Below are 27,959 nucleotides of genomic sequence, written 5' to 3' on the forward strand. Positions count from 1 at the left end.
TAGAAAAGCAGGGGGACCACAGGTATAAATGTATTTATATAATAATGCAAAATACATTCTTACAATAAATGCATCATGTCTCTGTACGTACGTCTGTAATCCACCCAACTCCTCCTTGAGTCGGTCGGATAAACGGCTGTCCAGAACCGCCACAAAAGGCTCTGGCCAGTGCACCTATTGAGCCCAAGTCCCCCGGCCCCACACACACCTGTAGGATTCCCTCCCAGTCTCTGCCTCACCCAATTGATTGCGATGCCAACCCCACACCTGCCATTTGATTACCGTAATTTCCGGACTATAAGCTGCGGCTTTTTACCCATGATTTGAACCCTGCGGCTTATACAACGGTGCGGCTAATCTATGGATTTTTACAGCTAACGCAGAGCCATCTCAGGCTCTGAGCTAACGTAGCTGCGGCTTATAGTCCGGTGCGGTTTATAGTCCGGTGCGGCTTGTATATGGGATTTTCCCTAAATTTGGCTGGTGCGGCTTATATTCAGGTGCGGCTTATAGTCCGGAAATTACGGTACTTAGCCAGTCCACTTTTTCAGTCAGTTTGCAGAACTTCAGACGGATAGAGATCTCCATAAATGGTCACAAAAGGAAGCCAAACCAAAATAAGTTTTACTCTTATGTACCCTGCACAGAAGATGTAACAATAAAGTACAACCTTGACGGACACAGTAGGGTTAAAACGGGTGACAATGGGTAATGGGTATTGCATACTAGGTTACCAACTAGTGGACGGTGGGTGACAGGCACAGGTCTAGTTTAACTTAAATAGACAAAAGAAAGTGTGTTGCAGATCATCAAAGCCTTTTGATTCTTGACTAAGACCATCAGTAACTATAGTTGCTGAACAGGACAAATGTAGACATTTTCAAAAGGCTGCCATCACTATCTGTCTCATCACAGGTTTGCAGGCATAAAGGGTGGGCGATTCTTTTTTGTGCTCTTATGTGGTTAAAAGAAATTACATTATCTTTGAAAAACTGCCACCAACTAACACTACCAACTAACCAAATCCTAGCAGTGAAACATTTTCCTACAGTTGTGAAAAAACTAAAAATATATATTGACTGATGAGCAGAACACAACAATTGAGATATCAAATTGTGAAGAATATCAAGCCCACTGAAAAGCCTGGAATTATGGCAATTTTTGGCAAACTTGTCCAAATATAAAATACGTTTAGTCATTAACCAGTTGAACAGGGTGCCTCAGTCAGGTCTCTATACCAAGTCCACTCCTTGTTTTCCCTCCACACCAAATACCTTGTCAAAGTTAGCCAATGTAAAGGCCGATACCGCAATGCATTGTGGCCTTTTTAGGCCTAGTTTGGCTAAATGTAAACCCCCGGAATAAGGACGCTAGGGTTTGGATGGTTAAAAAGTTTACTACCCAGCAGAAGTCTTCCACACCATCCGACTATCATTCTGTCCATCAAGGTGGTGATGAAAATACACATTCAAAAGGAATCAAACAAATCAGGAAACTGTAGTGACATTTTATCTTCAGAAGAAATGACTTGAAATAAGTTTATACACTACGCAACTAGATGTTCAATTACAGAAGAACTTCACACGAAAACACATGAAAATGTGTTACAAATATCCAACGCTGTACAATATTGTCCTATGTTTACATAAAATGCGTGTGCACAGGGTTGTTGGTCAAACAGCACAACTGGAAAACCCTACATTGAGGTAAACACTACTGTATAAAAAAAAAAGAATATCATTTTACAATAGCATCTTCATGGCAAGAAGCAATCGGCCATGTAAAATGGTTAAAACTAGAAAAAACGTAAGAAAGTTTGCGAGGTTGGTGGTGCCATCTGAAAACTACTGAAGCTGTACTGAATGGCTGTTGGGTGGAGGTTAGAATCTTCGCGGCGCTCCTTTAAAGGGCTTGAATCCTCCCACGTTGCCTCCCCCGGACATGGAGTTGGTGATCTGGACGATGCGGTTCATGCCCGACGAAGAATGGCTGAAGAAATAAGAAAACAATAGTAAGAGAAACCTATGAAAATCTGGGAACTAAATCCCAAAATGTTCAAAAGGTTTGAAATTCAACTCCCGTGGGAAATGTTAGTTATTAGCATAATATGTGACCATACCATTAACATCCTATACAAAGGCAAAAAAGTCCAAAATTCATAATTCTGAATCCATTCCAAGCATTAGTTTTGCACAAAAAACACAGCCATAGTCGTCATCACAAATGTGATGAGGTCAGCAAATTTGGTCATACAAGCTATAGAGGTGACTGAGCATTTCTGAAAGAGGAAAAGAGTTTACATTTTATTGGATTTTGAGCGTTTTATCATTGCCCAAATAAAAGGGATCAAAAAATAATTTGGATTTTTCAAAAACATCCAATCTTCAATCTAACTCAAGCTTGTAGTTGTGACAATTTTATTGTGCCAATAAATATATAGGTCTTAACGGCCTAAACCATGTATACGTCATTGCCCGGGGACCACCAGGGGTCTATACGTTGTCCCCTTCACTTTTGCCCAAAACAGACAATCTACAAGCTCACAACGAGACTCTAGATCAGCCAGTTTCCTGCGAATGTTCGCCTAGTATGACACGGCCAGAATAGGGACATTAGGGTCCATGATGTGTTTAATTAACCAATTCAGGACGGGAACCCCTCTTGGTGTTTTAAGCATTGTGTTATACTTTAGCTATTGAAAAATAGCAGACCTACAAGCTCATACAAGCTTGTAGGTCTGCTATTTTTGAAAATTAGTGAAAATGTGGTACAAATCTTTGAATATATATTCATTCACAGTGAACGTTTTTAACTCAAATCTTTGCTTCTGGGGGGGCCCTGGAACAACATATGTTCAGATGGGGGTCAAATACAGATAATTCTGGGGGTCCTTGACGTGAAAAAGGTTGAGCACAACAGACATAGAAACATAGGTTTTTCAGAAAACGTAGGTCTAAATGGGTAGTTAATCAGGGCCGGTACCTTGAGTGTGGAGCCATCATGCCACCCCGGTTGTCTCCCATGTTGCCCCGGGTGTCTCCCATCCGGCGATTGTCAGCAAAGCCCCCTCCGCCCTGGGAGCCTGCTCCAGTATGCCACTCCTTCCTCTGGCCCTGCTCTCTGCCGCCATGGCGCTCCACCACCACTTGCCGGCCGGAGCCAAACGACTGAGGAGGAGAGATGTACAACATTAGATAAGACACCAGCACCACCAGTTAATCAGCAGATGCCATAATGAACACATTTGTTAACCCATTTTGGGGCAGGAACGCCTTTGTGTTTTAAGCATTATGTTATACTTTAGCTATTGAAAAATAGCAGCTCGAGTGCCGCGCTATGAGCAGACCTGGTCTCCATCACCATGGGCCTACTAAATGGCCAGTGTGTGTGAGGAGGGACCATGGGCCTACTAAATGACCAGTGTGTGTGAGGAGGGACCATGGGCCTACTAAATGACCAGTGTGTGAGGAGGGACCATGGGCCTACTAAATGACCAGTGTGTGAGGAGGGACCATGGGCCTACTAAATGACCAGTGTGTGTGAGGAGGGACCATGGGCCTACTAAATGACCAGTGTGTGAGGAGGGACCATGGGCCTACTAAATGACCAGTGTGTGAGGAGGGACCATGGGCCTACTAAATGACCAGTGTGTGAGGAGGGACCATGGGCCTACTAAATGACCAGTGTGTGAGGAGGGACCATGGGCCTACTAAATGACCAGTGTGTGTGAGGAGGGACCATGGGCCTACTAAATGACCAGTGTGTGTGAGGAGGGACCATGCAGACCTGGTCTCCCATCACCATGGGCCGTCCTCCATCACGGTCGCCAAAACTGTTGTTCCTCCCACGGTTGGCGGGGGCGTTGCCTCTCATGGCAGGGCCCGGGCCGTCTCTGCCTGGACGCTCTGGTCGCATGTTACGTACGGGTCCACTGCCCGGAAGAAAAAGAAAAGTAGCGGGTTACAGGAAAAATTTATATAATACTAAGAACAAACATACACACGCTCTCACATTCATCCAGACTTGGACTGACACGATATTGGGCGAGTGTGTGCGTTGTACCATGGGTAAGGTACCTTCAATATATTTAACGGTTTTACTGCTCCTGGCAGAACGTTCCGTCATAAATGCTGCATTGAAATCGGCTTTACTTTAACTGACGTTTTGCCTTTTTTTGTACATCCATCACCATGTATAGGTCCTCTTCAAATGCTCACTTGTATCTGTCCAACTACATTTCTGTCTAACGCACACCGTCTCAAAGGTAGACTGTGGAATGTGTGGATGGTTTGAAAATGCCGACAAATTAGGCCGATGTGAGCCTGTAGATCTGCCTTTTTCTAAAAAAAAAAAACAACAGATGCTATCCCCGTTTTATCCGGTTAAGAAGAGCAATAATTAGGTTCAGTTCTCTGCGAAAATGTTATGAATATCAATTACCGCATGTCTCCTTTGTTGGCATTCATGTTGCCTTCGTTCTTCCACCCTCCGTGCGGGGCGTCCCGGGGTGAGCGGGCGTGGGACATGCCAGGCATGGCTGCTCTGGCTCCCACGGCTGGGCGGTCGGGCATGGACACGGGCCGCCTCTCGTCTCTGTCCCTGCGGTCGCTGTCGGCCCGGGGGGGAGGAGGGGGGGCCTCTGGCCGGCGGACCGCGTCAAAGCTCTTGGGGTAGCGCTCGAACCCGGCGCCGTCTCTGTGGGGGGCGGGGCGACTCTTCTTTGCTTCTGGCTCGCCGTCAAAGCGGTTACGTCTGGGGACAGAGGGGTTAAGATGAAAGTTTGGACAAAGTTTGCTTAATACAATATTATATATTTTCTGAAAAACCCATGTTTCTGTGTCAGTGGTTCTCAAACATTTTAATGTCAAGGACCTCCAAAAATATATGTAATTGGCCGCCGAGCGCCATCTGAAAACATTATGTTAATTATTACCTATCATAGGTGTTGGGCTGCTCAGCAGGGGTCTCTGGGAAGCGTCCCCGTTCTCGCGGGGTGAAGTTGGTGAAGCGGTTCTGCGGGCGATTGTAGTCGGAGCCTTGGTTGAGGCGCACCTCAGAGTCGGGTTGTAGCTTCTTGTTGCCGTTCCAATAGGTATCGTCCCTCCGGCTGAATCAGTGAATACACAAGTAGAGGAGCTTGATTGACATCATATCATATATCATTGATTGTACATACAGTATCTGTCTGAAGGTCAATAACCAATTGTCTTGTAATATACATTTTTCACTGACTGCCTTGATCCCCAGATAATTATACTGAATGACACCTTAGGCTTAAATGAAGGGACTTTTTGTTGCTCGTTTATGGCTATGTCTAACCAAAGTATGCCTCCCAGTGAAAAATGGACAAAACGGTCCTGTAGATTGTAAAACTAAAGCCTTTATCCTTTAGCTTGCGTATTGCTATTGTTCTTGCACAACACTGGCACGCAATAAACCAGGCATTTTACAGCACAAAAGTGAAATTGTTAATCATTGTAAAAAGTGGACAAAGGCAGATAAACTAAACGGTACATACCCGTGTTCGACGTCACGCCCTCGCTTGAGGTTGTTTCTCTTCTCCTGCTCGTAACGGAGCTGCTCTTGTTGCCTCCTCAGCGCCTCTCGTTCACGGGCCAGACGCTCCGCCTCCTTACGCCGCTCCTGCACACATAAACGGTTACATGTCAAGGACCCCCAAATTGACACCAATTAGCCCACGGACCCCCATTAACCCATTTTGGCCTGACATCAACATTTAAAAAAATGTCTTCTAAATCCTGACAGTTTTCTGAAAAAGCACATGTTTCTATATCAGTGGTTCTCAATATTTCATGTCAAGGACCCCAAAAATTATATGCATTTGGCCACCGACCCCCCACATCTGAAAATATGTTGTTCCAGTGACCCTCCCCGGAAGCAAAGATTTGAGTTAAAAACGTTTGCTCTGAAAGAATATATATTCAAAGATTTGAGCCACAATTTCATGATTTAAAAATATAGCAGATATACAAGCTCGTAGCGCGGCACCGAGTGCCGCGCTACGAGGTTGTAGATCTGCTATTTTTCAACAGCTAAAATGTAACATAATGCTAAAACAACAAAAGGGGTTCTCGCCCAAAATGAACTCTTTACCTGCTCTATGCGGAGCCTCTCCCTCTCCAGCCGCTCCCTCTCCATGCGCTCACGCTCCAGTTTCTGCCTCTCCATCTCCAGCCTCTGGCGTTCCCGGAGCAGGTTCTCCCTGTCCTCGCGCTCCCGCAGCAGACGGATGCGCTCACGTTCCCGACGCTCCTGCTCTGCGATCTCACGCCGCCTGAAGGGGACAGGTGGGCATTCACAACTCACTAAGTGAGTGCATTAAAAGTGCATGTGAGATAGGGCTGTCAGAACTAATTTCATAATATGAAAGAAATTCGAATATTAAAAAATATATATATTCGAAAGCTAAAATTGCCATTCGAATGGAGCTTTTATCATTTATTAATTCTATTTAATATTTTTATTTTGTTTTATGTTATTTTATCCGCTCACTAAATGTATTGAGTAACGAATCTACCGCTGTGATATCTCCCCGGCCGCTTCCACTGCATGTGAAAACGTGCACGTTCACGTCTCGAGCGAATGTGGGCCGGGTTCCGGACCCCATGGCCTCGCGACCGTAATAGAGACGGCTTAGTGGCCTGGTGATAAATGAGCGGAGACTAGCCAGCTACACGAAGGTGACAAGGACCCCGATTGCAAAGGCTGAGCACGCGGTCAAAAACGTCGAAATGTCTCGAAAATATTTTCGGAGGCTCGATTTTCGTGCGTTCTAGGCGCCGTGGCCTCGCGGTACCGCCGCTAACAAGCCCGCGGTTCCGTGGGTCCTGAGCGGGCCGACGAGGGCTACTCCGCATGGTCAAGCCCGTCGCGCAGAACCCAGGCGGTACCCCCGAAAAGTTTCGAAATGTCCGGAGGAGCGGCGGCGCTTAGAGTGACCGCAATGACATGACATAATGTCCGTGGAAACACAAGCATTCGGTGGGTCTCGCGCTAGGCCTGTCGTTTTACGTTTCACGTTCACTCACTGTAAAATGCATTTGCACTATAGACAGACAACAATCTTACCGTGCTGAGTGCACTGTGCTCAATAAAACAGTTTAAACGCTATTTTGTGCGGTGAAAACCATTATTACGTGTGCTGAAACTGAAAGTACTGCTTTGTCGTTTGGAAGGGGGGGCCTCTAGTGGACAGAACGTGCATCGTATTATATTCTGTGTATTATTATAGGCTAAATATGAGCTAAAATAAACAATGTAAATATTCGAATATTTCCGAATATTACAAATAATGAAGCAATGAAATTCGAATTGGATTATAGAGGTGAACTGACAGCCCTAATGTGAGATCTCTCAGGTCCTCTGACAAAAGGGCCTTCTGGACGTCATAGCTTCGACCAGACTCATAACTAACGGGGCCTTTTTGCAGTGGTTGTTCCCACACTTTGGAACAAAGTGTGGGCATTTAGCAGACTCTTAATCCAGAGCGATTTACAGAAAAGCAAGAACAAGAAGCATGGCAATACATCACATACATATAAAGTAGTTCTCATGAATCATACGTAAGCTAAGAACGTAACAGTGGAATATCTATAAAATTGAACTATGCATGTATACTTTAGTTTATAGTCTACACAAAAATGCTATAAGTCTACATAAAAATGTCAAGGCTAGGGCCATGATGGTTTTCAGACTACAGCGGAAGGTTGGGAGTGAGGCTGCAGTTGTGATTGTAATGGGAAGTGCATTACATAGTTTTGGAGACAGAAGGGAGAAGAGTTTGGGACGTGTGGAGCATTGTCCCGGCGTTTTTAGTTAAGGTACTTCCAGCTTCCCTGCGTTGGATGATCTGAGTGGGCGGGAGGGTTTGTAGGGTACGATCATACTTGTAAGATATGGGGTAGCCATACCTTTGGTTGCTTTGAATGCCAGCATCAGAGTTTTGTATTCTGTGCGGGCAGCGACCGGGAGCCAATGGAGAGAAGGGGGGAGAAATGTGAGAATTTTGGCTGGTTGAAGACCAAGCTAGCTGCAGCATTTTAGATCAGTTGGAGAGGCTTAAGTGTGCATACTGGTAGGCCAGTAAGGAGGGAGTTACAGTAGTTATGTTTTGACAAGACTGTTGTATCAATTAGGAGCTGGGCTGACTCCCGCCCTTGGCGATAAAAAATAAAGCTGAGTCAGTTGACGGTTTTAAGAAACATATTTGTTTCGTAAGCATTTTGTATTATGAAAGTTTTATCTGACCCATTTGTGCAGGTCAATGTTTTGCTTTACTTCTTGTTGTGCTACTGCTCTTATGTACCATGTTTTTAACTTTGATTGTTTTATAGTGTTGTCCACTGTACAGCACCTTGTAAAATTGTTTCGAAAGGTGCTTTATATACTTTGGCTATTAAAAAATAGCACATATTGAAGCGATTTTTTTATTTTGAAAGAAAAGTTTTTAAACATCTTCCTTTCCGGGGGTCCCTGGCTCCAAGCATTTTCAGATGGAAGTCTGCAGCCAAATACAAGGCTAGATACACATTCATTTGGGGGTCCCAACCCTGTGGTCGTCATGACGATGGTGTTCATGTAGAAAGTAAGTAAGAATACCTGCGCAGCTCCACGGCTCTGCGGACGCGGTCCAGGCGAGCCGTTCGCTCCAGCAGCCTCTGTTCCTTCATCTTGTCAAAGGGGAGGATGTCGTTGTTGTTGTTGGCTCCCTTGTTGAAGAAAGGTCTCTTCTCTCTGATCATCTCCACCTGACACCAAACACCAAATGCCTTTTAGGGTGGAGAACAGATAACTACAAGAATGTTGTAACGGAGTATGAGGAGTTTCTGACCTCTTCAGGGGGGATTAACCATCTCGGTCTTCGTTGCATATTCATATTGAAATTAGGCTGGCAAAGGAAAATACATTAAGAATCATTGTTAGCAATCTGCCACGAATGACATGGAATCTGAATATTCTGCATGTACATTTTAATACATTCACAGACAAACGGTAGGTAGGTTGAATATTACTTGTTGTCTGTTGTCAAAGTGTGTCCCCCTCCTGAAAGGCTGCCTGGTTTTGTTGAAGGGTCGGTAGCTTTTGTTGGTGGTATTAAACGTCTTGATCTTCACTGGGCTCTTTGTTCCTGGACAAAGGGATTTTAAAGCGTGTTTAAATTAACTAGACGGCATGTTGGTCTTTTCTGAAACCCAAAACCACGTAAGCTCTGTTTAATACTTAACACCAATTATGCTTAACCCATTCTGGGCGGGAACCCCTTTTGGTGTTTTAAGCATTATGTTATGATTTAGCTATTGAAAAATGCTTGACTTGCTATAAGCTTTCTTCGCTGCTAACGTGCCTATTGGACAAGGATGGGTTGGGGAGGGACTTAGTGAAGGGCTAATTGAGACCAAGGACTGTCTAAAGAGGACAAGAAGCGAAGACCGAACGGGCGCTCACATGGTGGTCCATGGAAGGAAAGAAACGTGCGCAGTTGCAGACCAAGGAAGCTGAACGCGGAAGTGTTGGCTGCATAAAGACCAGGAAGTTGTACATGCACAAATCATAGATATGGCACAAATGGCCCAGCAGATGGCGTGATGCCTCTGAAAGGAGAGATGCTTGTACATATTTACTTACTTAAAACGTTAATATAAAGGTAAAATACAATGACGTGACATGATATACAAGCATCCCTCCTTTCAGTGGCATCATGCCTTCTGCCGGGCCATTCGTGCCATATCTATGATTTGTCATGTACAACTTCCTGGTCTCAATTGCTCAATGTTTTTTTCCTTCCAGGGAGCAACATGGAGTCCACCGTACGGTCTTCGCTTCCTAAACCTGATTTAATAAACCTTGGTTTACGGCTCCAAAAGAATGCCTCGTAACTCCTAATCTAGAAAGCTCTATGGTTTTGACCAAAAGCACAATGTTCCGTCTACATTTCTGACTTCAACATGCCTCTCCTTTGGAATATTAGAATTCCCCCGGTAAAAATAGTGTTAAATAGGCAACCTAAAAGCTCACAATGTGTCGACGCGTTGTTGATCGGCCATTATAAATGAATGAATAAAAGCTATTGACCTCAAACGCAGGCATGTGCTGGTGGTATGTGTTAGTAAAACAACTGATTGGTCTACAATGACATGCCCGAAATAGGGATACCAATGTTATGGTTAATCAAAACAGAATAAGCTGGAGAAAAAAAAAGGCACTAAAACTTACGTCCGCGTTTTTTGTCATCTTTCTTGGAAGAATCCTTTTCCGATCCGGATGCCTTGCTCTCAGATTTTTCACCTTTAGACTCTGGTTTCTTATCCTTCTTATCATCCTTTTCAGATGGCTTGTCGGATTTCTTCTCTTCTTTTTTGGAGGATGGCGGGGTTCTTCAAAAGCAAAGATGTACCGGTAATGAATAAAACTTTTCTTTCAATTTACAACAGTGAATCAATTTACAACAGTGAATCAATGTTTCTCATCACCCACTTGCTGGTAGTCTTTGCTCCGGTGCTAGCGCGCTTATCACTGGATTTACTGGAACTCTTAGTGTCCTCCACTTCCTTCTTGGAGGGTTCTTTTTTGAATGGATCACTTTTAACCTAAAACGGCAGTGGCATACAACACCCAAGGCTGAGTCACATTCTCAGACAACATGGGCCCCTTAGCTGAGAGTACTCAGAGTACTCAGAGTACTTTCCGTTTTGTATGTGTCCATGTCTTACTCTAATAGACCCACAGGTGTGGATATAATATTCAAATATGTCTTCCCTGTGTATTTTTGGGTTTCTTCCTGAAAGCTGAAAGCCTTTGAGTCAAAAGGACCAATCGAAATAACATAATTTTAGTGTCATCATAACCCTAACCCCTCCCACATTATCATACAACAACAGCTGTGGGGGAGGCTTTAACTTCAGGTGAAAACCAGGCATACTTAATGAACTGGTGGGTTTGGCCACTTAAAAACATAACTAACACTTTCTGTACACTTTTTTGGAAGAAATCCTCCTAGTATAATCATAGTATGAAGTACGATGATCATGTTTTAGGCGGGGGGGGAAATCACGGCACTCCATCTTTAATAGATTTCATAGGACTTGTTTTGACATTAAACTATCAGTGTATGTTGGATTCATGCTCATGTGTACTTGCGGACATTTAACCACTTAAACCGTTAATTAGTAAACTTGACCTTTCTCTCTACTTGGCCTGCACTTTTTGCCCGCTACACCAACCCTCTTTGCCGAAAATAGCAGATCTACAAGCTCACAACGCCTCACAGTGGCCTTGTAGATCTGCCATTTTCAGCCATCCCCCCCCCCCCTAACCTGACGCTGCCAGATCCAAGAAGCTTGCTACACAAATTTGTTTCACAGTTTATTGGGATCTGGGATCGCGGAAGCAAATTCGATGACGGGGCTGTTCCTTTTTTTCCAAGATACTTGGTAGATGATTGGATGGGACCGTCTGTCTATCACCGTGTGGGCGTGCAAACACAACCAATCATATTGACGTGTCTAGATAGCTTCACATCCGGTTTCGCACATATCCCGCCCTTAGCTCACGCTGATTGGTCCGGTACGGAACGGATTTTTGTCAGCTCAACTCCCTGAGAGATCCCAGATGAAAGCTGTGTTGGGGAACATGGTTACCCAATACCGCCCTCATCTGGCAGCGTCAGGTTACCCCCCCACCCCCCCCCCCCCCCCTAAGAATACAGAGAAGTGGTTAATGTGGAGGGAAAAAAACGTTCCCATCACAAAAAGATTTGGAGACCCTCCTGTGGCAACTCTGAGGACCAACATGGGGGTGACGTGGGACGACGTGGGACGACATACAATTATGGTGAATGATGTCTTCAAAAAGAACGATTATAATATTCTCATCTATATGCAGAAAAGGTCAGATTGTGGAGCGTGTGTGTGTTTGCTAGCTCACCCGTTCAACATATATCTGCTGCCCGTGAAGCTCAGTGCGGTCCAGGTGTGATATGCAGCGGGCTACCTCCGCGCTGGAAGACATGGTCACCAGGCCGTAGCACTTGCCACCGGGACTGCGAGCGTTCGTGACCACTTTGGCACTGAACACCTGTTGGCGATAAAGCATAATGAGCCACGAAACCTTCCACGTGTGAAAGCATTTTTGGAATCGGCATCAGGTCTAAATGAGGCAAACATTGTGAAAATAGCCTGGTTGTGGCCTGAAAGGTTTGGAAACCCTTTTAAACAATAATTCAAAATACAAATCCGTACACAGTACCTTCCCATATTTGCCGAAGAGGTTCTTCAGATCAGCTGCTTTGGTGTTGGACGACAGGCCGCTCACCCATATGTTACGAGAAGAGCTGTTGCTGGTACTGCTGGTAGCCCCTGAGAAAGGGAGTGGTCGTCATGACAGCACAGTCAATTCAGTATTTAAGTCCGACGTCATTTTGTAGTGCTACGTTACGTCCGGGTCCAAGTGGCACCAGCTCCCATTGTAAATAGAATATCTAAACGCGTGAATCTTTTTAAATTGACGTTATTTTTCAGAAAGGAAGCCATAGAGGGTTAAAATGGGTCTTAATGCTTCCAACTCGAGTGGAATTATTAATGTTTTGTACAAGTGTCCATGACAACAAAAATATATGATGTGGAGACAATAAAGACTATTATTATCATTATTATTGAAGGTGGCAACAGTCCATTTGATCGGTAAAATATTTCTGGGGTATATTTAGAATGTGTGCAGGCTTGAGTATGTTGAATCTAGTTTGCATTATGAGGATTTATTTGACACAATAAAATAAAATGGCGATAGTATTCCATGTTGGGCAGACGGCCTGTCACAGCCAGATTTGGGAGAGCAGCGCCGCTTTGTTGTTGCGAGGAAAGCGGTAAAATTTGACTTTCGTGGTTGTTTTCGTCTCAGATTTAGTCCGACGGAGCGTAACAGTATAACTCCATGGGGACACAAAAGCGCCACAAAAGTAGGACCCGGAAGTATCTCATGAGGGGGCGCTCACGTCACAGCTAAAATACTGAATAGGCGTCTAGTGTCCCATAGCCTGGATAGCCAAACCATCAGGCCTCTATATTCAATTTAGTGGCTAACTGTATACTGATAAAAAATGAAGGAGAGCGGACTCCTTCATGATGCATTTTCCAATGGTTCACTGATGTAATTCACCCTTTGTCAAGTCCCGTCCATGGTTGTGCCCTTCTTCGCACACATTGGTTGCCGTTTCGTGGTTGGACAAGAATCCTCTCTCTCCATCCACTACCATTGAAATAACGTGCTTCGTATTGATATTCTGTGCGTCCAATTCGAATGTTGTTTGTTTTTGGTTTTCCAAAAATGATGTTTTAGCAAATTCAACAGAAAGAGCCTGCTGGTTAGTCAGTCAGCGTCCTCAGGGACCAATCAGAAGTCTGACAAAGGGTGAATTAATTATTTGGGAGCACCAGTGTAAGATTCCAATATATAAACACTTTAATATAGCTTTCATATTATACTCTTAATATTTACTGCCTACTTGGGCACGACTTCTAATAACACAATGAGTGAAAACGGGGCATCGTTGCGGTGTCTGGCTGTAAATTGTTCACACTTGTAGATTGCGTTTCTAGAGAAGCCTTTTCAGGAGTCATCACCGATTGTCTCGAACCAGGGTCACTGAAGGAGCCATTATAGCTCGGATATTTTTCAGAGAAGGAATGTAAATGTATGCATTATAAATGCACAAATATAACAGCTGCTAGCTGTGCTCATGTCCAGAAAACAAAGTCTCTGCCATGCCGACAACAATTCGGAGACCCAAAAACAAACTGCATTGCTAACATCAGGACTGGTTTTCTAAGCGGTTAACTTTATTACTGCCGCTAGGTGGCAGCATAAGCACACCTAAGGAATGCCACCCGTCAGTGAGGTGGGGGCTGTTGTTGTGAGCACAGTGATCGTTAGTAGAGATGCAACGATACTGATTTTTCAATTCCGATCCGATATATTCATTTTGAAATTTCCCGATATCCGATATTTGCCGATCCGATATTTGCTGTAGGCTACATAGCAAAACATATAAATACAAAAAAAAAGGGGATGTTTATGGTTAAGTGTTTAACCTGTAGAAATAAGAATATGAACTGTTTAACCTGTAAACCTTAAGGGAATGGCAACCTGTAAATTAATACTATGGATTATTGTCTCCACCAGGCCGAAGGCATGTGGGGAGAGTATGTTTTGCACTCCGTCCGTCCGCGTGTCCGTCCGTGTGTCCGTGAACAGCTAATCTCGGCCACCGTTAACCCGGTCGATGCCATATTTTGCACACACACTCCCTGGATGCCAACCATGAACCTCTGCCCCAAACTTTCCAGAACGGCCTGTTATAGCGCCACCAGGAGGCCGCTTTGTGCAAAACAAGTTTTTCGATGCCATATTTTGCACACACACTCCCTGGATGCCAACCATGAACCTCTGCCCCAAACTTTCCAGAACGGCCTGTTATAGCGCCACCAGGAGGCCGCTTTGTGCAAAACAAGTTTTTGCACAGTACACCTACAGATTTTGTCCAAACATCACGCAAATTGGTACACAGTCTCTCTAGAGCCATTCAACGAAACGGGTCATTCAGATTTATCAGACTCCATCCTGATTGGTTAAGATTGGCTTCCAAAGTTCACAGGAGTGCTCAGTTTCAAACAAAATGCTGCAAATCATGAACACATCGCGTGATTTCCGTGAAATTGTGCACCCACATTCCCACTAGGCCGAGGACGAAATGCCACATGAACAATTTCAACTCAGCCTCAAGGTGGCGCTATAACTGGCCCAAAAGTGTTTTTACCTCTAACTGCACGGATCTGTGGATAACCTGGTGGAGACCTGTGCCCGGAAGGGCACTTTTTCTAGTTATGTGCAAAGGTACATTTTTACCCCTAAAGTGATGCCTGCATGTAACCTGTTAATTCATTCTATGGTTTATTAATAATAATAATAATAATAATAATAATAATAATAGTAATTATTATTATTGCTATATACACGTGGTACCTTTTTTACCACTAATGCGATGCCGGGAATCAGCTGTGCTATCATGTGACAAAAGCCTTGAGCCTTACCGACAGAACTCGGGGAGAAAAAAAATACCTCAGGACGTTTGTTATGGCGCTGGTGTTTATGCTACTTTAGTTTGCAAACTCTGTCTTTGTCTTAAGAATTGCACTACACTTACAATCTGAATCAGTGTTTGAGCTTCTGACAACAATGTCATGGTTTGATAACTGAGCCAATTATATAAAGACGGATTTTACCGCGACGACGACGTGCGCTTATTCTTCATCATCATCATCGTCGTCACAGCAGCATTTTTTTCAATGGCAATAATAAAGTTACAAAGATTGAATCACATAGCGCTAAACAGCACGTGTGTGCAGTAAATATATAGCAGAAGAATGGATTACAAGAGCAATCTCATCAACAACAATGTCAGAACGCAGCTAGATGATAGGCTCCACCACACAACTGAACTGCATGCAGTGACTGATCCGTGCGACGACGGGTAAACTTTATACTTTTATTACTGTTAAGTCTGTAAGTGATTCCATTCTCTTGCATATTGCACCTTAGTGGGGCTTTTTTCTATAGTCTCTGTTTGCAGTCTGTACATACTGGAGGTTGGATTCGCTCACTGCACTCTGTGCAGGACGGACTGTAAACATTAAACACGTGTCCCCCTCCTTTATCGGAGCGTGTATCTGTGGCATCAAATCCGATCTCCGATACATTAATTAAGCTGGATCGGAGGCCGATACCGATATAATATCAGCGATGCGATACAAACTCACAAATGATTTACGATCGTCGGGATGCGCGACGGCTCACCAGGGACAGTGCTTGAAGCTTTAGATACAGCGCTTTGAAAATCCTGTTATAATGGAGGCTCAAAATGGCATAGCTGGTGAGGACGGAGGTTCTCCATACTAACCGGAGCTATGCCAAAAGGTATAATTGACAGTCGTCGCTTTCATATAAGAGTATACGGTTGTCTACGAGCTACGATTATAAACGTAGAAAAGCTGAGAAAAAGTTAAGCATAGGTTCTCGTTAGGTTTTGTCCGCTGTTAGGCACTACACTGAAATGTAGATTTCCTCAGACGATTGGCAGGCTGAAATCTCCGATGATCTGGATAGGCGACACCAGTGGGTGTCAAAAGAAAAAACAAAGGTTCTGCAGAAACCAAACGCAACTAAATCCACATACCTCTGAAAGCGTGAGACTTACCTTTTTCATCTTTCGTAGTTTTTCCATCTCTGTCTCTTGAAGAACTACAAAGCAGATGTTACAACAACAAACAGAAGAAATGAGTGCCAGTACATGAAAACCTGTGTGGAAACTAGGACAAACATCATATGAAACAAGACATCACATTTGGCACATTTCAGGGGAAAAAAATCCCCACAGGCAAGACTTGGATTTGGACAAATCTCTCAAAGGCTTCTGTCATTGCTTTTCCACTGGTGAGATGGGCCAGGTTCTCAGCCAATTTATGAACTCTTCAGAAGATCAACTTCAGTGAATCTTTTCTGAACAAAAAAAACAAAAATAACCTGACATCACGTGTAGAGAGCGTAATGCTAATGCACTTTTACAATGCCTTGCGTAGGAACTGGAAAAGGCAATAAAACTTCTGGACAGGTGAACAAATGCGAAAGATGCGTCTCCTGGTTAATGCCATAACTTTACCAACTTCAGGAAAAAAAATTAAGGCAGGTAAAAAAGTAAATGGCAGGATTAGGTACATCAATGAACAATTTCCTTACGGAAAAAAAATTAAAAAAAATCTTGATGCTACCAACAATGCTGCGTTCTTAGTGAGCTGGAACTTGTAGTAGTATCAAAGAACTGACATAGAAAGACAAACCTCTTTGCTTGACCTGATGGCCCAGTAGAGGAGGGGCCTTTCTTCACGCAATCCTTTTCTTTGTCTCCCGTTTCAGCTTTCTTCAGGGCCTCTCTGCTCTCCTTCTTCGCGGGGTCAACCTTGGATCCGTCATCTTTCTTACCATCTTTATGGTCGTCTGCCTTTTCAGCCTTGGACTCATCCTCGGGACCAATCTCGGCGGAGGCCGCGGTGGCGCCCTTGTCGGCCTCGGGATCTGGAAGTTTCACATGTTTACCTGTTTCCAGGAGATCGTCGCCATCTACATCCAGCGTGATGGCGTCGTCATTCGGGTTTGAGATGGACAGATGATCGTCCTCGACTTCTTTCGAGGAATTCGCTGCGTCGTCAGCTTCCATCTCGGACACTTCAGCCTCCACCTCGGGCTCTGTGTCCATCTCCTCCACCTCTGGCTCGGTGTCCAGCTCCTCCACATCAGCCTCGTCTGGCTCGGCGTCGGCGTCGTCTGGCTCGGCCTCCACCTCGTCTGGCTCAGCTTCGGCATCGTCTGGCTCAGCATCGGCATCGTCTGGCTCAGCCTCTGCATCGTCTGGCTCAGCCTCTGCATCGCCTGGCTCAGCCTCGACCTCGTCTGGCATAGCCTCTGGATCAGCCTCTGCCTCCTTTGGCTCAGCCTCTGCCTCTGGCTCAGCCACAATCTCTGGCTCAGCCTTTAGCTCAGCCTCTGGTTCAGCATCCACCTCTGGCTTAGCCTTGATGTCTGGCTCAGCCTCCACCTCGGGCTCAGCTTCGACCTCAGGCTCAGCCTCCACCTCGGGCTCAGCCTCCACCTCGGGCTTGGCATCAACCTCGGGCTCAGCCTCCACCTTGGGCTTGGCATCAACCTCGGGCTCAGGCTCGCCTGCCGTCGCAGCTTCTGACTCCGGTTCAGCCTTAGCCGAGACCTCTGCCTGAGGCTCAGCCAGGCCGGGTGGAGGCTTAGAATTTTCATGAGTACCATCATCTGTTTCAGTTACATCTGAGGGATTTAATAAGGATAAACATGGCAACAAAAAAAAGAAAAAAATAACACGTTTTAACATGGACATGTGGTATAGTTACTTGACCTAGAAGGTAGAAAGCAAATACATTAGTGGTCATCGAGGCCGTAGTAGACACCACAGGAAGACACATTAACACACATTCTTCATTGATAACGGTGAGCCGTTCAGGAATCTTCATTTGTAGGAAACACAATCCATATCGGTGAATTTACAACTCCGCGTAACTTCTTCAAAAATGCCCCTGGAATTTCTTCAGCTCATCCAACAGTCAATTTCTTCAAACATGAAACATGCATCGACAGTCATAATGGTCATCACATCTTCACTTTGTCAATGTCTGCGGTATCAGTCAATTTCGAGGCAGGCAAACCAAAAATCTTCCAATCTTCAGTGGAATCCACACGGTTGTATACTGCTCACATGTGAAAATGTGCCCCTTGTTCTCAGTGTCGCTGGCAAGTCTCTCTAGGCAGCAGTTAGGCATGCATCTAGGCTCCGTTCTGAGTCCTCTGTAGTTGTGGTACTGTGGTGGTGTGTGGGGTCAAGTACCATGAAGATGAAGAACAATGATTGGTGCCTTCTTCCATGTCTCTTAAGGCCAGCCTCTTTAGAAAGTGTTCCAAGGACCAGTCCGAGAAAAAAAAAACATACATTAAGTCCTCCTAAACCAGTGTAACCAGATGAATGAGAATGCCTTATTTGCACTCGAGGTGAGGGTAGCAAGCAGATGCAGGTTGGATTGTTCTATTGTTCAATCACTGCTGTAAGGAGGAGTTTCTTGTCTTCACAATAGCGTTACCTGTTTGGAATAAAACTTGAATGTTAAGGACTCACATTAATTTCACTACAAACATACCTTTTTCCGATCCTTCATCTTCTGTCTCCTGAGAAAACAAAGGAGGGGGCGGGATGGGGGGGAGAAATTAAACCACAAATGTAATGTGGAACTCTAAACAATAACACTTACTGTGAAGAGCCAAATATCCGTAATTGCATGTTACAGTGACAAACTGCTGTCTGTGGTGTCTTGACCGGTTGTTGTTCTCATGGTCTGTGGCGGAAAAACCCAACCACGAGTACCACAGCTCCTGCTACAGGCCGTTGAAACCCCTTGTTTTCACCAGAAACGGCCCCCTCCATGTAGTTTCTGAGATACAGGGCTTTGAATGCAGGGCTTAGAATGGAAGTGGATGCGCGCGCATCTTCCAAATGGCCACTGTCCCACTTTTAGTTGTTGCGTTAGCAAACAGTAGCCAACGATAAGATCGGATTAAAACATGGTTCAAAGAATACAAGCCCTCTCGTGTTTGGCGGGCTAGGGTAGGGCTAGGGTTTTGGTCCCTCTGGACCTTCTTCAGGAGTGTTTTAGTGTTTAAACGGTTGAATGAATTATTCTGCATACAGTTGGGCAGCGAACAAACAACTTTGGCTTACCAGATAAATACAAATACATGAACACAAGGCAGATGATGTACCGTCCAAAAACAATAGTTTTTTGGTATACTGCCATGTGTAACTAATACTTGCATAATGCAATTTTTATTGACTTTCAAAAGCAACATGAGGCATATTAACATTGCATGTTAAACAAAACCGATGGTTATATTACCTGTGTTACCTTCGTGTTGAAAGGCAAACTCTACGATTTTTCTTCTATTCAGAATTGACAGTTTGCACTGCAGCCTAATTGACTGTTATGGACAGACCGTTATCTGTGCTCAACCTAATTTTCATTATCTTTAGAACTCTGGTCGCCGGGCTCAGGCTTGACTGTCTTAAGGGCCTGACTACATTTTGGCTTGTGAAGATTTGTAAACAGCATCTCATGATTAAATGCAAGAAAAGACAGATTAAAAAGGAACTGGATTGCTTAAAGATGGAGTGCCACGATTTTTTCCCACCCCAACACATGATCATCAGTTATTATTATAATATAAGGAGGAAGAACTTGTTCCAAAAAGTGCACAGTATTTGTTGAAATCATGCTTTTATGTGGACACGCCCACCAGTTCATTAAGTATGCCTGGTTTCCCTGGTGGGTGGTGATGAACGGTGATCCACCTGAACTGTAGCCGCACCCACAGCTGTAGTTGTATGATAAAGGGGGATGGGTTAGGGGAGGGGCTGATAGTGTGATGTCACTAGTATATTACTGTTGATTTCATCGGCCCCCTGTCAAGGGTTCAGCCTCCAGGAAGAAACCTTAAATGCAAAGTCAATACACCATTGCACATAAAAACAACTGGAATGTCTAATGAAGTACCGTCACCTCATACACACATGAAAAACTGGAAAAATAAAAATTGTGGCACTCCATCTTTAAGAACCAAAACACACTGCAGTCACCTTGGAAAGCGATTCTCCATCCATTGTGTTATCTGTGTCCGAGTCACATTTCTTCCCTGAGGAAAAAGAAAAAAAAAAGATAAAACAAACCTTCCCCATGATGATTCAAATGCTAGGTCGCAGTTACTATATAAACATGCAGGAAGCACATAATGCAGAAAGGTTGAAGCATGTAATGCTTGCATCCGTCTCGCTCTTCATGTGCTATTGCTGCACACACACACACACACGGGGGGGGGCACATGCCACACACAACACACGGGCGACACCCGTTTTGCCACTACACACTGCCACTACACAAAGTGTCAGCTCCACAAAGGGTCAGCTACAACAGTCGAGCGCTATTGTGGTTGTGCTATTGATAAATGGACAGCTGCTGCTAGTGGGATCCTATTGCTGCTCTTAAACCACGGAATGTCGCATCGCTTCTTTGCCGACAGGCACTCAAATGAGATGTTAACGTCCTGTAAGTACACTTAGAAATAAAACTAGTGTTGACTAATCATTACAAGTGGCTCTTATGTTGATGAGGAAGTTTCTGCACAGGAAGTCTGTTTCAGTAGTAAACAAGCTACGATGGATGAGCTGTCAAAGTGCTAGTCGCCACGTTAGCGACCATAGGATATTTACATTATGATACGTTGGAATTAAACATGGATTAAGCATTACGTGAGTATTTCATTGGATATAGGAGCAGATTTAGGAGCAGCGGTGGCCGAACGGTTTGCGGACTGGTCTTGATATCGGAAGGTCGCTAGTTCGAATCCCCGGACCGGCACGTTAAAATTACCACCGCTGAAGTGCCCTTGGACAAGGCATTGAACCCCTACCATGAAATGTTCTATGAGCAGGGCCTGGCTGTAAACAAGTTCTTGAGCTTAGTCCAGTTACCCTGGGTAAACATAGTACCTTTCCTTTCCTTTATATGTGTTCGTTCTATCCGTTTCTTTCAATCGCCTGCATCTCCTATTCCTTGTCCCAGGTGGCATTTTTGGTCAAAACAGCGTTTCTTTGACAGCACAGAGCCAGCGATGTGGAGCTCTCTAGTGCCCCGGCATTAGGGCTGCAACTAACGATTAATTTCATAATCGATTCATCGGCCGATTATTTAAACGATGAATCGATGAATCGGATTATGGCACCTTTTTGCAATTACTTAAAAAAATTAGCTTCAAATTATTTTAGGCATGTTGTAACTAACAATAAAGACAATAAAAATGAATACTCATTCAAAATTAATATTTTACCCCCTTTTTTATCCAATTTGATTTCATTGCCATTCCTACTTGTAATGATACTGTAATCTGTAATGTTGACCGTGTATAGCTGACTGTCTCTTTCCATTTCTATCTCTGGGACCCCAATTTTTATTTTTTAATTTCTATGGTAAAATCAATTGTGAGTCCATTTGGTTCCATTTTTGCACTCTCTGTTACAGACCCTTTAGGGTCCACTTGGTTTACTTCCTAACTATCTATAATGTAGCTGGAACTCCCACTATGAGAACCACTGTCCTACACAGTCTGTTTGGACACGCACGCACGCACACAGTCAGTCACACACACACACACACACACACACACACACACACACACACACAGTGCACACAAGTTACAACAAGTAGCATGCTAGCTGATAGGGGAAACCGTTCTTATAGCAGCCATATTGGCATGTTCTCTAGGGTCTATGCTCTAGTATCACATATTGCTAAAGTTAAACAGCACTGAATAAATCATTAAGCAAAAACGTTCACTTCACGGAGATTTTTGCCCTGTGCCCACTTCAATGCGCTGCTGTGATTACACAGGTGGAACAAATGAGGAGCTAACGATCGTTAGCAAGCTACACTGCTATAGTGCTCGTCATAGACAGCCTGCAAGCTCACAGATTCAGACATTGTGGAGCATTTTTGAGTGGTGCAACCACTCCTACAACCAGCTTGCAATGTCCTCGTACCTGTTTGTGTGTCTGTGTGTCTGTGTGTGTGAGCATGAGTATGTGACTTAATAATAGCAGTAGGGGGCGCCAGAAACAGTGAGAGGGGTAGTGACTCTAATGAGAGAGAGTGAGAGAGAGAGAGAGAGAGAGTGAGAGAGAGAGTGAGAGAGAGGGGGGGGGGGGGGGAATTGCACCACTCAGTTCACACGTGTGTGATTTTTTGTCATAAGACAAACAAATATGGACAGTGGCCGTGCTCACAAATGCCATGTTTTGGGACCTGTTTGGGGCATTTTGCAAGCAGATCATCGCAGCCACAGAGCTGACGCTCTCCCTCTCTGTGTGTGTGTGTGTGTGTGTGTGTGTGTGTGGGGGAGACTGAAGTTAGTTGGGAGAGAGAGGTGTAGATGCGGACCGGGCGCTCTGGTCACGTTCAAGACAATATTGTGGGTGCGTTTGGAAATGCACACTGGGAGCGCACTCGCCTATTAGTTTGCATTGCACAGTGCGCTCAGTGCGCTATTTCCGAACGCGCCCTGTGTTGTGTTTATACCGACCCGTTGCATATTGTTCGTTCAGCCTAGTGCCGTTACGGAACGGTAAAAAGAAAGCAGCTTTACGTTACATTTTAATGTTGGAAAACACCCGCGATAATAATCGATAAGATAATTCGTTGGCAACGAATTTAATTATCGATTTTTATCGATTTAATCGATTCGTTGTTGCAGCCTTACCCGGCATAGATCCATATTGTTAACAACAGTTGAACGAGACCTGTTACATTTACTATTGACTTCCGGAAGTCTGGCAATGTGGCTTTTCAAAAATAAGAGCTCAACTGGAAAAAATGCTGGGGTGAATTAGATCCTAATTTTTCAATAAATGCTAGCGGCTAGAGTGTTAATGTTACTTACCTTTGGCTTTCACAGTTTTCCTAGTGGGTGTGTCGCCTGACAGTTGGATTTCAATGTTGTCAGGGTCACCACCTTCATCCTCGACAGCCTAAGAAAAAATACATGAATAGCATTAGATACTAAATAATAAAAAACAGTCCTACAACATCAACAATGTGTATCCTTTTTTCTCTTTTTTTTTTAAGATATAGAGATGGGGAGTGACACACCAGGATCGGTGTCAGGTATGGTTGGGCGATATGCCAATTTCTTTCAATCGCCAATCGTCTGTCTAAAAATCGGCGATTGACGATGTATTCGTGTTATTAAAGTGAGAACAGCTCACTGCAGGTCGCAAAAAAGCCAGATCTACAAGCTCTCAAGGTGCCGCGTCCTGCCTGTTTTTGCAGCTCTGTTCGCTACGCGTTGAGAGCTTGTAGATCCGTCTGTTTTTGCAGCACAACTGCGCAGCCAGGGTAACAAAATAAGAAATAAGTTTAGATGAAGTGAAGTTGGAACGGACAAGCAGCTGCAAGCTAAGCTAACATCACAACCACCGGCTGGTGACAGTGTTAAACATGTAGCCTGCCTGCCCTAGTAACTACTCCTGGAGAAGTCTTGCCTCCCCGCACGGGCGTCGGAGGCTCAGAGGGGCGCCCACATGCTGCTGCTGATTCACAGGCTCTGAAGGCGCCGCGTCCTCGTTAGCTTAGCTTAGCGTGTAGCTACTGATTCAACAGACTGAAAGTTCTTCTCATCTCACAAAGATCATAAAAAAAAACTAGATAAAGTGACCCTCGGGGCACAGGTCTCCACCGGGGCAGGTCAGATCGTGGCCTCCTGGTTGCGCTATAATAGGCCAATATGAAAAGGGTGCCATTTCTTCTTACGCATTGGATGGAGGCATTTTGTTCCAAAAATGTGTTTTGCAAAAATCCACCTGTTGGTGGCCCTATAACAAGCCAATGTGAAAAGGGTGGAATATATTCCTCAGCCTATTAGGAAAGTCTGTGAAAGATTTCACGCTACATTCATGATTTGAGGCTTTTTGTTCAAAACGGGCCAATCCTGCAAACTTTGAAAGCCAATGTTAGCCAATTAGGATGGAATGTGAAATAACGGAAAGATCTGGCTTGAACACATATCTATAGAGATAGTGTGTAACGATTTGCAGGATTTTTGGACAGAATCTGGAGGAGTAATATCAAGAAATGTGTTTATCAAAAGTCGGCTTCCTCGTGGCGCTATAACAGGCCGTTCTGGAAAATGTGTTGGCATCCAGGGAGTGTGTGCAAAATTTGGCATCGACCGGGTTACCGGTGCCGGAGATTAGCTGTACACAGACGGACACACACACATAGTGCAAAACGTACTCTCTCCCCATGCCTTCAGCCTGGTGGAGACAAAGATCTGGTTGAAAAAGGGGTGAAGTGGCCCTATAAGCATTTTGTTTAATGTTGTGCGATAAGATGTCAAATAAGTTGAATTGAGAGTATTACACTGTCTGCAAATACATATGCAGAACATCTGCATAAATGTTACATGACCAGCTGTCAAAACCCAAAATGTGCAAAAACACATGTTTAGAGTTCACAGCAGCATCTCCATTTTATTACATGCCTAATTGTCATAACCAATTAGTTATTCTAATGAATTAAACTTTAATATAACTCAGAGCCAGTTTACAGACAGACAGCACAGCTTAGAAAAGTAAGGGTGGGGTGTGATTAATCAAATCAATCATCGAGTTAATTGAATCATTAAAGATCAACAGGCAGTTGGAAAAGTATTAAAGGTATATTCAGTGATTTCACTCAAAAAACCTTAGGTTTCGTTTTTGGCTGTGGGACCCAGCCTTTCGTCCAATCAGGATAGAGAGTCAAAAACGAAACCTACGGTTTTTTGACCCCCAGAGGTTAACTGGGGACAGGGAGGAACTCCTTATATGGCCAGCACACTCTATAGTAGGGAGGATTATCACAACAAAACAAAAAAATAAGTGATATTTGAATTAAGTGAAATCACTGAATATACCTTTAATCAAAATAAAGAGTTTGGGGGATATCTGAATCATCTGTGTTAAGGTGCGTCTAAACATGCGTTTGTGGTCCAAATAACCACAACAAGCAAGGTGATTATCATTGATGATTACATTAATTAGGTCCTGCTTTGGATTTCAAAACAGCTGGAAAGATGCTGATAACTAATTAAAAAAAAAGGTTATGGCCCAAAGCTTGTGAACTAGTGAAGTAAACGACAGGGCCAAATTAGCCATTGGGGCCGTGGCCCAGGGGCCCATGGCTCTCAGGGGCCCTTCGAGGAAAGCTCCTGGGGACCTTCATTGGCCGTTGGATTTTGTTAAATTTAGATTTTTGCGGGCACGCGCTCTATCGGGGCCACAAATAAATTACGCTCTCGTGGGGGTTATTGGGTTAATCCGTCTCTGGTAAGCGAACACATGAGCAAATAACTGATTTGGTGGATGTCAATTCAATTCAATTCAAAGGAGCTTTATTGGCATGATAAAACATACGTTTACAATTACATTGCCAAAGCAAGTGTCAAAATGTAATAAAAACAGAAATTGGGCGTCGCCGCCCGCTGGCCAAGTGGTCCAGGTGCATGCCACATAATATTCATTAGGCTTTGGCCTGACAGAGCGTTGTGTGTTCGAGTCCCGTTCATGACGACCTTTGCTGCATGTTCTCTCCCTTCTCAATTCAATTCAAAGAAGCCAAAAGTATTTGTCAAAGTATTTGTATACTATGTGATGTGCAGTGACAATAAATTGAATCTAATCTAATCTTTATTGGCATGAGAAAACATACGTATACATTGCCAAAGCAAAAGTGGAACAAAACAATCCCTCTTTCCTGTCATTCTTCACTTATACTATCAATAAAGGCTCAGTTTGTAACAGTTGAAAATGGGGAAAGTATATACAGTTGGAGCATTTTGAATATGTCTATGGATTTCTTAAAGGGATTGTGACATTAGAAAAAAGGTTTTGGAATTGTTTCTTGTTTTTTTTAGGTTTTCTAATCTCAATTGCACCCAAAAAACATGAACTTTTAACATTCAGTAGATTTTCTGTGATCTGGGGTTTTCTGGCTCAAACAGGTGCTCTGATTTGCCGGCAGTAAGTGACATCACTTACTGCAAATCCCATTATGTCAATGGGATTTGCCAGCAGATGTCACTGTGTTGCCTGTTTTCATTGTAGCTCAAAAGGCCCAAAAAACCCCAAAGAAAACTTCAGACCACAGAAAATCCACTGAATGTTCAAAGTTCAGGTTTTTTGGGTGTAATTGAGGTCATAAAACCTAAAATAAAAAATAAAAATAAATGAAAATGAATGTCATAAAACCTTTAAAACAAACCGATAACTAATAAAAACACACTCCTATATACAGACTCCTATATAGAGGTTTGATTTTAGTTCAATGTTGGTTAAACACCATTGACAATGAAGGGAAAATGTACGTCATCTTGTCCCTAACAAACATTAAATGCCATTAACAATAAAGAGAATTTAATGTTTGTTTTACATCACCATTGCATCACCTAATCAAAGAAACACGAGTTAGGCTTATTATCGCCCCTCACTTCACATGGCCGGGTGTGTGATTTTTTAAATACTATTTCTAATCAAATGCATTTCATACTTTGAATACTGAAATGTTGCCTTATATAGGATATATAGGATGTTAATGGCATGGTCACATATGCTAATAACTCAAATTTCAAAAGTTGAATTTCAAACGTTTAGTCCATGTTATTAGACACCTTTAGAAACACATTGGTGAAGACATTTCTTGGTATCGACTATCGAGTTAGTTCCCAGTTTGGTCAAATAAAATGGCCTTACTACATGGGTATTGTCTGCAATGTTCACCACGGTTGCAAACTGTAGAGTATTTAAGGATTTGTTGTAAATAGGTTAATCCCATATCCGATGATATCCCACCACCGCTAGAATGGCTGTCTGTCTAGACTCTAGGTACTACTTACTCCAGTGAGTCCAGTCTAGTAAACAGCAGTCATCATGTTCCAAAACACTTGACAAAAACAACACACGTCGTACGACTGTGTCGCGTGCCAAAAAAAGAGCATCGAACCTTTTAAATAATTAAAACAAAAAATGTAGATGAGGAGAGAGACTCTGGGGGTTGGGGGGGTGCTAGCCCTGGTCCAGTGCTTACAGCGAGTCTCTGACCAGGGCTAGGGGGTGCCACTGCCAGCTTGCCACAACAAAATGCCATTTAGCCTCGACTCATGTAGCCTCTACAAGCCGGCAACGCGCTGTGAGCTTGTAGATCTGCTGTGTTCGGCACGCAACACCACCGTACGACCAAGGCCAGAGGTAGGACTGGAGGAGGCTGTTTAGCTTTTTAGCATTAGCATTTTCACCACCATGACAGGCCTGCAGACTTTCATTCACGGAAGGTTCATTTAAAAGGCAAATTTAAATGGAAAAAAAACAACAACTTGACATGCATGCATGGCATATGAAAAAATACATCGTATACAAACGTAATAATGTGGCTATTCACTCACGAAGCGACACAATATTTAACCCACTGCAACAACAACAACCCTCCCACGGCCAGCCAGCGAGCCGGTGACCGACCGAAACCGACGGCTAGTGTTTATTTTTATAAGATAGTATTCCTTCCCCCCCACACACAGTGATAGTTCTAAATACCTGCTTCAGTCTGGCAACGAGGACGTTCTTTATGCCCGACGTGTCCAGGTTTCGACGCTTGAGCTCAGATTTGAGGTCTATAACTCGTAAATCTGCTATCTTCTTGCCCTCCGCGGAAATGGCCCCCGACGCCATTTTACCCTCCTGG

The 27,959-nt window shown here is 43.9% G+C and overlaps 1 protein-coding gene across 2 annotated transcripts; it reads right to left on the reverse strand.

Moving 5' to 3' along the window:
* Window positions 1–1,495: 1,495 nt before the first annotated feature.
* On the reverse strand, window positions 1,496–27,959 carry sltm (SAFB-like, transcription modulator). Of its 2 annotated transcripts, XM_083759517.1 has the most exons (21): window positions 27,812–27,959; window positions 23,128–23,215; window positions 20,276–20,331; window positions 18,786–18,813; window positions 17,771–17,904; window positions 16,908–17,668; window positions 16,268–16,311; window positions 12,265–12,374; window positions 11,944–12,093; window positions 10,495–10,607; window positions 10,234–10,394; window positions 9,033–9,148; window positions 8,852–8,908; window positions 8,620–8,768; window positions 6,115–6,295; window positions 5,519–5,643; window positions 4,934–5,107; window positions 4,441–4,752; window positions 3,787–3,931; window positions 2,983–3,167; window positions 1,496–1,989 (listed from the first exon to the last, which is right to left on the reverse strand). In XM_083759517.1, exons 1-21 carry the CDS (start codon window positions 27,944–27,946, stop codon window positions 1,881–1,883), a joined length of 3,333 nt encoding a protein of 1,110 aa, XP_083615643.1. In that variant the 5' UTR covers window positions 27,947–27,959; the 3' UTR covers window positions 1,496–1,880. The 2 variants fall into 2 exon arrangements, with proteins under 2 accessions (XP_083615643.1, XP_083615642.1); XM_083759516.1 differs by having other exon boundaries at window positions 16,908–17,904.

The sequence above is a fragment of the Protomyctophum parallelum genome (assembly GCF_964188405.1).
Source record: "Protomyctophum parallelum genome assembly, chromosome: 2".
NCBI classification, from domain to species: Eukaryota; Metazoa; Chordata; class Actinopteri; order Myctophiformes; family Myctophidae; genus Protomyctophum; species Protomyctophum parallelum.